The sequence below is a fragment of the Corvus hawaiiensis genome, chromosome 5 (assembly GCF_020740725.1).
Source record: "Corvus hawaiiensis isolate bCorHaw1 chromosome 5, bCorHaw1.pri.cur, whole genome shotgun sequence".
NCBI classification, from domain to species: Eukaryota; Metazoa; Chordata; class Aves; order Passeriformes; family Corvidae; genus Corvus; species Corvus hawaiiensis.
Window position 1 is genome coordinate 40,613,970 of NC_063217.1, and position 15,294 is coordinate 40,629,263.

At 38.3% G+C, this 15,294-nt stretch overlaps 1 protein-coding gene across 1 annotated transcript in view; it reads right to left on the reverse strand.

Annotated features, from left to right (window-relative positions):
- CPE (carboxypeptidase E) overlaps nucleotides 1–15,294 on the reverse strand; it is a 56,245-nt gene that overhangs the window by 13,500 nt on the left and 27,451 nt on the right. Inside the window, exons 2-5 of the mRNA XM_048303849.1 lie at nucleotides 5,158–5,354; nucleotides 3,222–3,389; nucleotides 2,164–2,281; nucleotides 944–1,126 (exon numbers count right to left, since the gene is read on the reverse strand). Coding sequence (XP_048159806.1) covers nucleotides 944–1,126; nucleotides 2,164–2,281; nucleotides 3,222–3,389; nucleotides 5,158–5,354 — 666 coding nt within the window. The remainder of the gene's footprint in view (nucleotides 1–943; nucleotides 1,127–2,163; nucleotides 2,282–3,221; nucleotides 3,390–5,157; nucleotides 5,355–15,294) is intronic.

Here is a 15,294-nt window from a genome sequence, read left to right on the forward strand (position 1 = left end):
TCAGGTAAAAATTTAAAATTCATTCAGAGACTGTAATTGGATATCAAGAGAAAAGCAAACAATAAAAGAGTTATGTGCGCTCAAAGTTATCCAGTATAAATCAACAAAGCCAAAGCACAGGCAAATCACTCCAACACAAGCTGGCTTGCTAGCTCAGAAACCTTCAGCACAGTTGTCACTCCAAGTTTAGCAGAGGCAGAACACTCTAAGATTTAGATATCCCAAGACCTGTTTGCCTCAGTTTACAAAGATACCCAAATTCTCAGTAGAAAGGAATGAAATGTCTCATTTGAATTACATGTCTCATTTCAGGCTACTCTTCTAGACTTCTGGAAAATGAGTCTGGACATGCCCATAGTAGCTCTGCTGCTCTTAGCACAGAAGGCTCTGCCAAAGTCTAGGGAAACAGCACCTGGGCAGGAATCAGGCACTAACCAAGCCACAAAGCATGGAGATGCAAGTATCTTCATGGCTGCTTTCACTCCCATTAAAACCCAAGGCCAAACTCCCATTTTCTATAACACTGCAAAATCAGGCAACCAGGCTTCCCCACTTCTTTCAGCTTGGATGCCTTTGTTGTTGAGGTTTAAATGAACCATCAGCAGCCTGCTCTAACGAGGGTTTGTCTGGGGATTTTCACTCTTTTCTTAACCCCTCCCCCCCACCCCCAAAACTCCCTTAATATTTCATGATAGCAGAGCAATCACTCGCCCACTGTAGAACTATTAAATTTGCAGAGACCTGAACCCTGAAGAAACACCATAGAAAAAGCAATAAAAAGGAATATTTTAATAGTTATCACAGTGAGCTTTATGGGATTTTATAGATGTATTGTGGTGAGTAATCAGCCTTTGATTAAGCCTTAACCAGGCCAAAAGTTGTGGATAACATAACTCAAGCTCAGAGTAGCCAGTGACATGGACCCCCCCCGGGGTGGGCTCACCTCCTGGGACACTGTACCATGCACCACCATTAGTTGTTCCATCCACAAAGCTGCTGTCATCATCATTTTTACGACACGGTGGTCTGTTTGGATCAGACATAGCAGGGTTAAAAGAAGAATAACTGCGAGCCAGGCTTTGAAAAATAGCATCATCTGGGCAGGAGCTGTACTCATGAGCACTGCCTGGGGAGGAAAAAGTTCCAGGAACAAGGATTATTGAAAGGGCAGTCATAGCATCTGGGCTCACAACTTAGATTATCAGCACTGCAGAGAAGAACTGTGCCTGAAAATTCCATGTACACAGGTAAGTGTCCTATAGCACCACAAGTTAATATAGCATTATCTTAATAATGTTAACATTTCCCCAATGCTTCATCAATTGTTGCCCTATCACTAAAGTGACTAATCACAACAGTCTCAATATTTATGAAAATACTACTTTAAAAGTACACCACAAAACCTAAGGTATTCTAGGCTTTAGACATTGTTTTAGAAGAACACACAGTACAAAAACACAGGCATCTCCCAAAGAGTTTTATAGTAGGATATTAACAGGATTTGCAATTTAACTGTGATAAAGTCAACTGAAAGAATAGAATCACAAACAATATCATCATTTCATGAAACTTCAGTCATGTGTTCATCCCATAGCAGCAAAAAACCCAAATATTGCTTTATACTATAAGATAACATCTCTGCCACAATGTGATCCTTCTTATAAGGGACCAATACTGAAACCAGCAACAGTGATAGTTGTTTCTGTCAGCACACTACTGCTTTCAGAAATTCATTTTTTACAGGTCCAAGAAACCTTAACCTAGACACATCTTTCTCATTTTATTTAAACTGGTACAAACATCTCCAGCTAATTTAAGAGCTAAGGTGCCTTGATTAATATATCTCAGGGACTATGATTCCCTCGGGTATTACATCATTTTTGTCATGTAAATTTACCTAAACAAACTATCATCTTCAAAACTAGAAAATATGGTCATACAGTGACTAGCTTTAAACACGTGATTAATATGATAAAATAAGTCATTATAATGGAATGACTATAAATAATGTTTATAAATGATTTTTTGCAATGTTTATATGTTTTTGGATTGTTTTATGGTTTTGCTTGCAAGGCTTATAAAGTGGATCTTAGCTAGCAGTGAAATAAGCATAGAATGAAATTTCTATCTCCTACTGTTTCATGCTAACTTCTATTTACATACCACTCCGAGTCTCATCATAAGGGTAATTGGCAACAAGGTCTCCTCCATGAAGATTGGCAGAGAGCACAAAGGGAATATCCATAATCCAGTGAATGACACCTTTCGTTTCAGGAGCAAGCTACAACAAAATAGCATCACCAGCAGTTACAAATTGATAATCCAATGTAGAAACATTCAATTAAATACAGTGGGCTGAATTATTATAACATACACTGTGCAAGACAGTTAAATGAACAGCAATTTTACTCTGATTTCAGAGAAAATTAAATCAGTACTTTACATTAGATTTATAATTGTATTACGTGGATTAATATAAATCCAAAACTGGTGTCAGCTATCTCAGAATAAGACTACAAAAAAAGGCAATCTCAGTCTTTTACTTCTTCCCATTACGGATAAAAAAGCCTACCCAATTTTAAACAAAGGAAAATAAAATAATTAAAAATAAATGTTGGTAGGGTGCAGTCTTTTCTCTGCATGGAAAGTAAAATTACTTCATTAATATTTTGAATTTGATGACAGAACACAGCTATTAAGGCCACAGTCCTATGGGACTGCAGTCACAACACTCTATTTTCTAGAACGTCCTCTGGGGGTAAACACAAGAAGATAAAAATCCCTCCAGATATACAGCTGCATATTAAAGGCTTAAACCTAACAAAAATGCATCTGTTCTATGTGAGAATAGCTATCTAGCTAGCAATAAAATTAAGCACAATACACAAGTGGATTTCTGGCAATGGTAAAAATGCAGAATATTTGCAAAAATAGCTAAAAATCAAGAGAGAAGGCTACACAAGAAAAAAACCCCCACATCTTTTGACTGAGGAATTGTCAATGGATTAAGCAAGATGGATCATAAGAGCTTACTACAGCAATCCATTTTGAGGAAAAATTCAAGAAGCATCAGATGGATAAATTTAACAAAATGAACAAAATATTCAGAATAACATGAATCATAAGGACCATACACACAGCTCTTAGAGGTCACTGCTGTTTGCTTACATAAAAGGGAAGAGGTGAGCATGCAAGTGACCCTACAGTCAGCCCCTATTTACCTTGGGATTCTGGTCCACAGCTTTTTTCATGTTCTTCAGAAGATGGTTGTTTGGGCCACCCTCCTTCTCATTAACGTAAACGATTCTATCAAGATCGGGAAAATTTCGGTTTAGATCTATCCCTTGGGCATTGCTTCGACCAACGAACCAGTCTTTAAGTTCACCAGGCTAAATGAGGAAAGGGAACAGAAAGAGAAGGGAGATGAGTAGATTCAGTAGATTACATACCAAGCTTTATATGGGTATGTTTACTTCTCATGTGCCTGAGAATAAGAAGGGATCATGTGTGAGTAAAAACTCCTGAGGCACCAAGAGCTGAGTCAATCACAACTATTTCTTCCTAGAGCTCTGCTGGGGAAAAACCAACCTCTATTTCACTGAGGGGCTTGCAGAACAGGCTTACTCTCATATGGCACACTTGGACTAAGGATGAGTAAAATTAGCAGCAGTAGCAGATTTTTCAGTGCCAGCTGTGTCTTCCCCTAAGACTTGGCCTTTCCCCATTGCCTCATGCCCTGACTGTGAATTACAGATCTCACTGTAACGAGACTCAGAACACCTGTAGATTTATCTTCCAGTCACAAGGAATGTTTGCACTTGTTTCAAAGTTCCTCTAAATAACTTCAGGCTAAAGAAGGACCTTAATATTTACTTGAATCTTTTATTTTTATTGTGTCTGTTAACCTTGTTCACTGAAATGGTAGCAATGAGAATTTTTGCAAAATTATTTCTTTAAAATGATTCTCTAAAATAAGTTCTGGGTTTCATTGAGAAAATGCCTTCAGAATGCATAGTTTTCCCTAGCTTCCCTCTGTAAGATTTCAGTACTCTTTAATGTAAGTTTAGTCAGGTTACTGGTTTTAATCTTGGGGTATATTGAATTTACTGTCACACTGTGTGTGCAAGATCAAGATACTTCTAAATTAGAACAGCAGTACTAAATCGAATCTTATAAATTATATTTATAATAAGATATACATATTTACATATTTAAATTGTAAGGCAACCATATAAAAGCAGGGGTACTTTGGCTAAGGAGCAAAAGTTTCAAATAATATTACAGAACCTCTACAGAGAGAAATTTCAAAGTAGTAAAATGTTACACCAATCTGAGGACAGCTTCTGCTTCACTACCACGAGAGGGAGATGTACGACCGAATATAAAGAGCCTGTGCACTTCTTTTAAATACTTCATGAGAATCAGTTTAATAAAGATCTTAATAAGGTTTGACTTATTTAATCATAGAGTCACATGAGAACTTTCAACATTTCAATATTAATTTAAAAAATAAATATACCTTATAAGCAAGGAAGTTCTTGTTTTTGTTTGTAACAAAATACACACCAGAATCTTTATAAGAGGGTTACTATTTGACTTCCATTTGCTAACTATGCATTAATGAATATGTTTCTTGACTGAGTCATCACCCTAAAATGCATACTAAATTTTCTTGACTAATACCTTAATTAAAGTACCTCATGCATGAAATTCAGAGTCAAAGTTACTCGTATTAAAAAGATGGCTCACAAAGTTTGTTGCTTTGGGACCAAGCTCTGATGAGCGTGAATAATTTTTGTAAGTGTATTTGCATGGGAAGATCCTTAAAGAAAACAAACTTCCCTCTTCTAGCATTTTGAAACATCATGTATTACTAGAAGTTACTTGTTTAGGAAGCAGTTCAGTCAGTGAACTTAGATAAAAATATGCATGAAACATAATCATTATCTTTTAACATCACAAGAGAGAAGGCTACTTGTTGAAAAGTCATGCATAAAATCCTCCTTGTTAAACATCACAAGCCTACTGTACTATTAGGAAACACTTTGGTTTTGTTGTTCCATTCAACAATCACCACCAAGAGTCCCTGTATCTGTAAAACTGTTAGTCCAAGTGCTGTTCTGATAAGGCTGACAGACACTGATAACTGTTACAAACCTGGGATGCTGCCTTCTCAAAGCCATCTGGGTTCAAAGATGGCATGATATGGATACGTGTGCTATGGATCAAGTTGATAATAGTGTCATTTCCTTTCTGGTATTCATTACACAAGTACTGCGCCAAGAAGATGAGTAACTCCCTTCCAACAGCTTCATTCCCATGCATATTCCCAACATATTTAAATTCTGGCTCTCCTGCAAGAGAAAGGAAGAACATGTATTAGAACAGCATATAAGAACCACCTGTGGACTGGATCACACAGCACACCTGAGATGTGGGTATGACTATTACTACAAATGGGCATGATATTCCCAGGAAACTTCAAACCTCCTTCAGAAGAGTGGATTAAGGGCTTTTTTAAACTCTGGCTTAACAAATGCTAATTAATATTCAGCTCTTTGCCAAAGGCAGAGCAAGAAGAATAGAGGACAGCACAGTGTGCCAAAATAAAGGCTAAGCACCAACATTAACATTACTGCTGTTGAGATCTAATGCAGTTGATACATCAATACTACAGAAGTGTGTCTTGATTACATAGTTTTAAAATATATAAACTCACACTAACAGAGCTTCTTATCTTTAATGTTCTCTCCAAGATTAGGTTAAGTTTATTGCACTACACATGCATTAAACTGCAAGTCTTTCATGAAAGCAACACCAGTGAACAGCTGTTGATCACAGCGATCCGAGAAATCTTACTCAGCAGGTGTTTTGGATATTCAGCTCAGACTTTATGAACCAAGTGCAGCAACCTAATTCATAAAATTAATAATTTCCATTTAACATTCTAATAAACAGAATTAAATATATGCCTAACTATTCCATATATATAATCTATATTGAATGTTTATGTGTATATTTATTGTAAATTTTATACATATTACATAGACACACAATACACATATTAAATGTGTAACATATATTCAATATATAGTCTCTGTATAAAAAAAGCCATCCAGTATTCCCAACTGCAAAATAGTCTCATTCTCACAACCATGGACATTAAAACCACACAACATATGTCTTGTGGAGCAGTGAAGGATTGACCTTTTAAAAGAATGCATTTTGGGCCCTCATTCCAGAGAGGTTTTAGTGTACATGTAAATAACTGAGTGAGATTAAGAGGGGTGCCCTGGAACTAAAGTGAGGAATATGCTGTTTTCTAGGCTGAAGCTCCTTTTCCCTTATGCTTTTCCTTTTAAAATGCGGTTCTGTTTCAACTGCTTTAATTAAACATTCAGCTAATTATAGGCTCTGAATAGTCTTCAACCACATTTTGTGATAGCCTTTTGCACTATTAGAGGGGCAAATTCAAGCCAGGCAAAGTGTTACACAAACAAGACCTAAGTAATTGCTAATCAAGCATGCAGCCATATCTACTTACAACCCTTCAGTCTGTGCTTGTTAACCTTAATCCGGTGATAAGATGCTAGCAGACACAGGGCTATTAATACCATGACTTCCTTTCCTTCCAGCTAAATTGGTTTTATAAATATGGATTCATCCCTGAAATGTTTTGCCGGACAGGTTTAAAAGTCTTCTAATTTGAATGAAACAGTTTCATTTTATCTGACAGACACAATGCCATTACTGTGACTAAGCCCCTCCATTTCCTCTTTTGGCACTGAGATCCTATTTACCGCTTCTTCCTATCTGCTAATACTAGGGAATGCAAGAGGTTTAATCATCAAGAGTAATCAGACCATGCAATCAACCTGATCCCAGGAAAACAGATGGGTAGAATATAATGAAATATGCAGCACTGCACATCACATGTACTGAGAATACTCACACACATGTATATTGGCGCGTTACTTATGGGGAAAATGCTTCCCAAACTACAGGCAAAATGTTATTTCTGTAAATATGAACACGGCTGCATTTTGCACCTGTGCTTTTCCCTAGGACACACCTAAGGAAGCCTAAAGGAGACACATTTTCTCCTTATTCCCAGACCTGTGCATTAATCCCCCAGCTTTCTCACCCACTTGAATTTCACAGGCCTGGTGCAAATGGGTAAAGAGAAACATAAGTTTCCCATAGGGTATTACTTGGCTTTCCCCCCAAAGAATCGTTGTTCAGAAGGGTTCATGGAAACAGTCACACAGGGTCCACAGTGAGCCAAGAGTACAGCCTTGTGCCTTCAGTGGTAATGACCCATCCCAAATGAGCCAGGAAGAGGTAATGAGTCACTGGAAGTATAGAAAGTGTTTCCTATGAAAAGTGATTGAAGAGGTCAGCCCCATTTTCCTTAGGTCAAATATACCAATCATCATGTCACGGAGGACTTGGGCAGGAGAACAGTACTTCCCAACACCACAAAGAGGAGAGTGATTTTCAGTGAAAGGGAACAAGACAGTTTCTGGAGCAATAAAGAAAAATTACATAACTCATAACACAAATTGTGAAACCAGTATTCAAAGAATCCTCTTAGCACTGAGGTGTCAGCACAACTCCCAAGTTTTGCTAGCAAATCAAGAGTTAAAGAAACTATCTAAAAGCAAATGCAAAAAGAACAAAAAGGGAAAGATAACAGAGAGCTGAATAACAACCCCGCTTCAAAATGTAAATTCTGTGATTATATTTTAGCTCCCTTGGGCATTTTCTTATCCCTGTCTCTGAAGCAAAGAAACCCATCTCCTATCCGTCCTCTGGCTGCAGAGAACAAGGCTGCCTGGTCCACATCTGTCCACACCTCTGTCAGCTCTCAGCCCTACCCATTTTCTTAATTCTAGGCACAGCAACCAAAGACATACTGCATTTCTGCTCAATATAAGCAAGTATTGGATTTCATACGGTATCCAAAAATCTTAAGAAAACACATTCGTTTCATCAGTGTAACACAGCCAGCATTCCACGCCCACTACTGCACCAGAAAGAACCAGCTGCTGCTGCTGCTCCTCCTCTGCATGGGCTAACAGATACCTCAAAAGCCAAGGATGCCAGCCATCAGGTCACTCAGCCTCAGCACTTCATGGGTTCCATGGTCTATTCATAGAGTATGTCCTGCCACACCATTTCTGCAAGTTTCAGCCTTCTCTGGAAAACAGCCCAGCCCATGGAGAGAACAGCCTCCGGGTCACCTGTTGCCAGCATGCTACTTAGCTAGAGGAAGAGCTCCTCTTCCCATGAATCCTTTATGAGCCATTTAATGCAGACCTTAATCACCCTTCATAAGGTTCTCTAACTGCAATTGACTCACAGAATTTTTAAAAATATTTTTAAATTAAAAGACTCTGTAAATATCAATTTGATGAAGAACTTTGAACAGTGTCTTCAAACCAGTAGAAAAACTTCTGTTCCGCTGCAGAACTGGAAATGGCTTTAAAGAAGCTGCTTGAAGAAATAATAACTGCCTTTTCTCATTTGTTTGATCCCCACAGAAAAAAGTAAAATTGTTTTCATGGATTCCCAAGGTCTAAGCTAAAATAAACACAAAGGAACATTTATATTGTCTGAGTATTTAAAATTCTTCTTTAATGAATTATATTAATTTTCTGATGCTATATCTTGACAAATGATAGCCTGTCATCCACAATAGCAAAAGTATGTCTTGCAAACAATGTATGGCATTTATAAATGCTTACACCTAATTTCAGTTCAGATCCAGAGGTTCATGATAAGGAATGAATGAGTGAATTCTAACATAAGAAATGAAATGCAGCAATCAAGTTCATAAATATCTTAGTATTTCTGGTGAAACCTAAGCCATCACATCATCACGGCTTTTAGAAGGCTTTTACTTCCCTCTTAGACAGACTATATGTGGTGCATTCATTACAACCTGATAAACGATTGAGGAAAAAAGTGTTTTAAAATGTCATGATTTTCTGGTGCCTGGCATACATTGTGAATGTCACCATTGGCTTCTGCAGTTACTGTCAGCAAAGATCTTCCACAGTTTCCTAGGAACAGCTTGTACATCATTAATGCTCGACAGGTCATCCAATTAACAGTGACTAACCACTGCCATTTTCAGGTCAGGCTGTATTTGTACAGTAAAGACAGTAATTTTCTAAAACACAGGGACAAAAAGTTTAGCACTTTCTAATTACATATGCTACGAGTCAAGGCAACGTCATGCCACTAGCCATGGTCTAATGTCAAGCAGTTAGCCTTAAAATGTACAGTATTCCACTCATGGAACTGAAAGCCATATGGGAGAAAAACAAGTCCTGGGAAGTTTAAGCACTTAAGGAACTCATTTGCAAACCAGCCTCAAATATCCTTAAAAATCGAGTCCTCCTGCTTTCCTGTATTTCTTATGGAAAAGCCAACACATTCCTGAAATAACAGATTTAGTGTTTCTGATTACTTACAGTTGTTTGTCATTTTTAATATGGCAACCAGCAAACTTCTCTTGTAGATAAATGGCAGAAAAAATCTCAGAACCCTTGCTGGCAAGAAATTAATTCATTAAATGTTATTGAAGACTTTCTTATGCTACAAATTTTTATTAGTATTTCAAAGAGAAAAAAAATTATCGGGAGATCAACTACATGGAAAACAAAAGATTATAAAATGGGTTTCTCCTTCAAATATGAAAAAAAAAAGAGAGGAAAAGAAGAAAATAAATGAAGATGCAAGATAGAAAAGTGAACGAATTAGAAAATTTAGATTTCCAATACCCTGTAAACTAAATGTCTTGAACCTGCCTCAAAACTGCATTTCAATGGAAATGTTGATCTCCACACTTGTGCAAAAATGGCATTGAAAGACAGAGCCAAAATGCAGTATTTGTTTCCAAATCATTGGATAGGCCTTACGTAATTTTAGTACAATACTTACTAAGACTATTGGTCTAACCTTGCTGAAAGAGAAACTACTGGAAGTTTCACAGGTGGCTTACATGAAAGCAGAAACAGGTCAAAAGTCAACACCAAGGATTTCAGAAAAAAGTAGTATTTCCCTTCCTTGCCATTAACTGCAAGAAAATACACTGGAAGAAAACAAAATGAAAACAAAATCAGTTTCTTCTGGCAATCTCTTGCTTTAAAAAAAGCACATGCACTTTTCACAGCTGTGATTTAAAATCAGTTTCAAGCTCTTTCTGGAAATTTTCATAATTACTTGAACACTACTGCTTAAAATCAAAGTTAACAATAAATTCCGTACAACACATTAAATTTGGAGTGAAAGTTCACAAGCAGCAGCTGTTTCTGCTGGCCTTGGCATGTACAAATTAAGATGCAATCTCCATTCTACTGAGTACAAAGTGTGTCAGTTGGGCTTCAAACTAGGATCTTACGTGTCTTTGCATTGGAAATTAAATCCTCCAGACAGATTACCTCATGCCCAAGACAGCTATTTCCACCAGAAAAGTTCTGGATGACTCAGTGCTTTCTCCAGGTTTCCAACAGCCCACTCTCACGCCGGCAGCTACAGGACTTGGCACAGCCTCCCACAAAAAGTGGGCAAAGCATCTGCTCATCTCCTGCAGTGCCCACCTACAGCTCTTTGCTGGCACATCCCTGTGATCTTTCCACAATATGCTGCACTTACACTGAAGTGTTGCACAATGTAGCACTGCATCTAGCATTTTGGGAAAAGCCCACCTGCTGTACCACAAAATACAGCAATTTTTGCTTACTAGATTGGTGTTACTGCGCACAGACTGATGGTTCTATTCAATGCAGGTGATGATGATTCTTTGAATCATAACAAATCACTTGTAAAGCAAAACAAGTTTAGTTATTTAATCAAACCCTTCTAACTTAATAAGAAACACTGAAATGTGATATGCACAAACCCCTCATTTTGTGCAAATGTGTTAAAAAAGCCTCTTTTAAATTCAAAGCAGATTTTAAAAATTGTCAGAAATTTAGAAGCAACAAATAACATTCTATATATACACCTGGATTAACCAAATTAGTTTCACAACAAATTGGATTTTTCATGCCCTAAATAGGACTTTGCATTTGCAGAATTCATTAGTGTTACAGCAGCAAGTATTGTTAGGTCGGCACTGAAGAGGAGGTTCCTAAGAAACCAAGCATGAAACTGGTTTTCACCCTTACCAGTCTGTGAACCACCCTTACCAGTCTGTGGCAGAGTATGAAACAGGGGTTTTTACCTACCAGTTTTTGCTCTCCCTGCTAGGAAAAACACAGACCAAAATGTACCCTGGCGTTCTTTGTAAATGACACCGGCACTACAGAGATGTCATGACTCTGTACTCTGTGATGCTGGCTGTGAGCTGTGGGATTCATCTCTTCCACTGTGCTCAGTAGGAGAGGAAGATTTTCCATTTATAACAAGTGAATTTTCATTTCAAAAGCACTCGTATCCCTCAAGTTTTGGTCAGCAGATAGAGCAAAGATTTTTTTTATTTTCACTCCATCAATTTATCACTGAAATAAACCCAATTATGAGAAAGTTGATACGTAATTTAGACATGTATTCATGATGGTTTCTCATCAAGTTCACTTTAACAAGCTTTCTCTCTTCATCAAACTCTAGAATCAGCTTTTTCACTTCAGTTACGAAGGTACTTGCCAGTTATCAGAGCACTTCAAAAGGACCGAGCTCAACTATCTCATTCCTTTTGCATGTAACAAATATATGGCAAATTTCAAAGCTAAACTAGTTCAAACGCTTGCTGCCAGCAGGAGACACATTTGGGCTCTGCTTTTCCTCATTCTCATTTTGTGAAGAGAAGAAATAAAAAATCAGGAAAAAAAAACCCATTTATATCTAGATTCCAGGCTCTAAAGGCAAAGAACTGGGCAGGAATGCTGGACAAATAATTGAAGAAATCACAGTGAGGTCTCCCTTATTACTGAAAACAAAGAAAAAGTCAATGAAAACATGTGAATAGTTCTTTTTCAGTAAATTATACAGGCCCAATAAACATTGCTATGTAGATTTAGATTAGAAGAAGTTCTTTACTCTGAGGGTGGTGATGCACGGGAACAGGTTGCCCAGAGAAGCTGTGGATGCCCCATCCCTGGAAGTGTCCAGGGCCAGGTTGGATGGGGCTTTGAGCAACCTGTAAGGATCCCTGCCCACATCAGGGGAGCTGGAACTAGATAATCTTTAAGGTTCCTTCAAACCCAAACCATTCTACAATTCCCCCTGCCATATGGGTGGCCAAAAGCACAGAAGTACAGCCATGAGCTTGTGCAGTAGCAATTCCCAGGCTGGAAATGATGGACACCGTGATTTTCCCAGCAGTGCCCAGAGCATAAAGCAAATCTGAAAAGTGCTGAGGAAGTGAAGTCAGGACAGGGCTCCTCCTCTGTAGCATCATTCCCCAGAACTCAATGCAAGGCCATTTTCCAGGAGGAAAGCAAGCTTGGGCAGCATTCAGGGCTGCACTGCCTTGGGCCCTGGGCTGCACCAGCACGTGCGAGGGAAGCCCAGAGTTCATCTGCACCCAGCAAAACTCCTTGCATTGCTCTCGCCGTAGAGCAGAGCTATTTCTGACTGAAAAGTATTACAATTTCTGTCACAAGGATGTTCTGGGTCCTTGGGAAATACACTTTCTCTGCTTAAGAGAAATAACTAGTGGTAAGCCTCCAGACTTGCTTCCTGGATTTCCAGGAGGCTTTCTGAGGCATCGCAGTGGCACTTGTTACTCCACTACCTCCTGGTACTGGACGTTCCTTCTTGATTGGTAACAGGAACATTCTTTTATTCCACTGCTATTTTGTCACAATCTGACACTGTGTGAAAAAACCTGTGGGCTGCAGATCTGTGATTCAGGCAGATGGTGCTGAAGTACACTGGTCATTGCTAACAGAGGGAAAGGGATAAAATTTCCTCATAAATGTACCCCGGTAACAGGTCCCTTGTGTAGACAGCATGGTACAGAATAACAGTTCTTTTTGCACTGGCATATTTATTCAGCTTCCCTTGCTTCTATGAGCCCTAATACTTACTGATCTTAGCTTCTGTGATTATTGGCCATGGAGTTTACAGAAGGTGTTATAAAGTGACCTTTTATAAAAATGACAGTAAGAAGGACAATGACATAGTGCAAAAATTAATTATGCTGTTAATTTGCTCCTGTGTGGAGAAACTTATGAAAAATCAACATGTGATGACTAACAGGGGACACCATTTACATCAGAACACAACCAACCTGATTTATGTCAATATTCTCAGAAACCAACAAATTCCCAGATAGCTTCTTTTAGTCTTAAAAATTATTTTACTATCACCCTTTTGATAGAAATAATTTTTAACAACAAGAGTTCTGTCATTTTAGATGCTACAGGGGTTGTTGGTTGCTTTTTGTGCTGTTTTGGGGGTTTTTTCCCAGAAAAAATACATCTGCTTGTAGGCTTCAAAGCCTGGCAAACTCTGTGAAGCCCTGATGGGAAAGTGCCTGCTTTTAGCAGCTAATACTCTCTCAAGTTTCTGCATTTAAGGTATGAACCCTATGTGATAACCAGCAGTACATCTCAATTGTGCTTTAGTCAGCAATGGTTAAATCATGTCAGTATAAAGCAGAAGAAAATAAAGGTTAAATGGGTAGAGAGTGGTCAACATTGGTAGAGCAACACTACACATTCAAATGTTGCAACACTGGCTTCAGAAATTGTCAATGTTATGTAAAAAATTTAAATAAAAATTGGTATTGTACCTTAGTAATTTATTTATAATCAGGTAGAAATGCAGACCTGTATGCTGAAGGTGGTCTGTCTCTTCACCCTCACATATGTTTGAAATACAGATACTCTTTAGAAAATGCCCCTCTTATCATCTTGCATATTAAAAAGAAAAGAAAAGAAGTGACTACTATTCCTAGCAAGATAGCAGAATGGTTTAAGGAGAGGAGGCTAAACTGGTGCAGAGGCTAATAAAATCAAACTTCATGCGTAAGAGGAAGAAGTGAATCATACAACAGCTTTATGACTCAGTAATAATGATGGAGGTAACTGAACCAGACAAATCCTTTGTCTCCACAGCAGATGTGAGTGAATCCAGAAGGCTTTCAAGATATGTTTTACCTTTAAATAAGGGAGCTCCAGACAAAAAAAAATCGCATATGGACATTGACCCTGATTCTGCAAACCACAGCACAGCTGTCGAGCTGAGATGCAGAACAGCCTTCGTAAGATAGAAATGGTTAAGAAAAAAACCTGTAATGGCTTTTAGGTCTGCTCAGAGCACACACTGCAGTGTCCTAAAACCAGGTATTTTTCCTCACACAGGGAACAAACAATGCTTTTCATCTTCTCAGCTTTCCTCAGAGCTTCCACTGGGTTTTCCCTCCAAAGAGCAATAAGACATTCCTGCATTTACAGAAAGGACTTGTGCATATGGTCTCAGTCAAGAACAGAAATTGCAACCCTGACCTTGAACAGCACCTTAAGCGCAGAAAGTCAACCAGCAGCTGAGCAACCACCTATTTTATAATGAGCCCTATGTAGGGCAATAGAGCTCTGTGCAATTTGGTATAAAATGAACCTACCTCGGGTTTATTCTAAGTGCACGCAGAAAGGCTACTTCAAAGTAACAAGGCACGTTCCTCACAAAAGGGCAAATAGCCATGTTCTACCATTATACCCACTATGCCTCCAGTATGCCAAGGACATTAAAGGGCAATGACCAGCAGGGCCAGTAACCAAGGAGTAATTCCTAGCACCGTCTAATTACTGTGTCCTCTGAGCAATACAAAGCAGCTACAGAAAATCCATCTTTTGTGGTGCCTTTCATCTCACTTGAAACTTCCTTTCTCTTTTATGTTACTAGCAGTACATCAGACAAGCTCTTCTTGGACAATGCAGAGGAAACATCATGTTAGTGAAAAGATACATCTTATCCAAGGACAAATTTGTTCACTAATAAAAGTCCAAAGGGCTTTTGTTACTTCTATCAGTGGTATCTGGCATCAGCCTGAGCATTTGCACCACAATTCCTGTGTAGTCATTTATATTTTTTAGTGAGTGTAATAAAACACCAGGAGCTGAGATTTTGCCACACTTCTGAAATTCAGACCAGCATTAAAGCACTGAAACCAGGAGGAAAACAATGCCCTACCTTCCAGATTTATTGCATTTTATTTCAATTTTATGCAGGTGTAGAAGGCTGGCAAAGTATAACAAAGAGGTATAATAAAATCTGGCATGGTTTAAAGTCTGGATTTATACGCTTTATACCTTTATTCAAAATATTCTGAAATTTGTG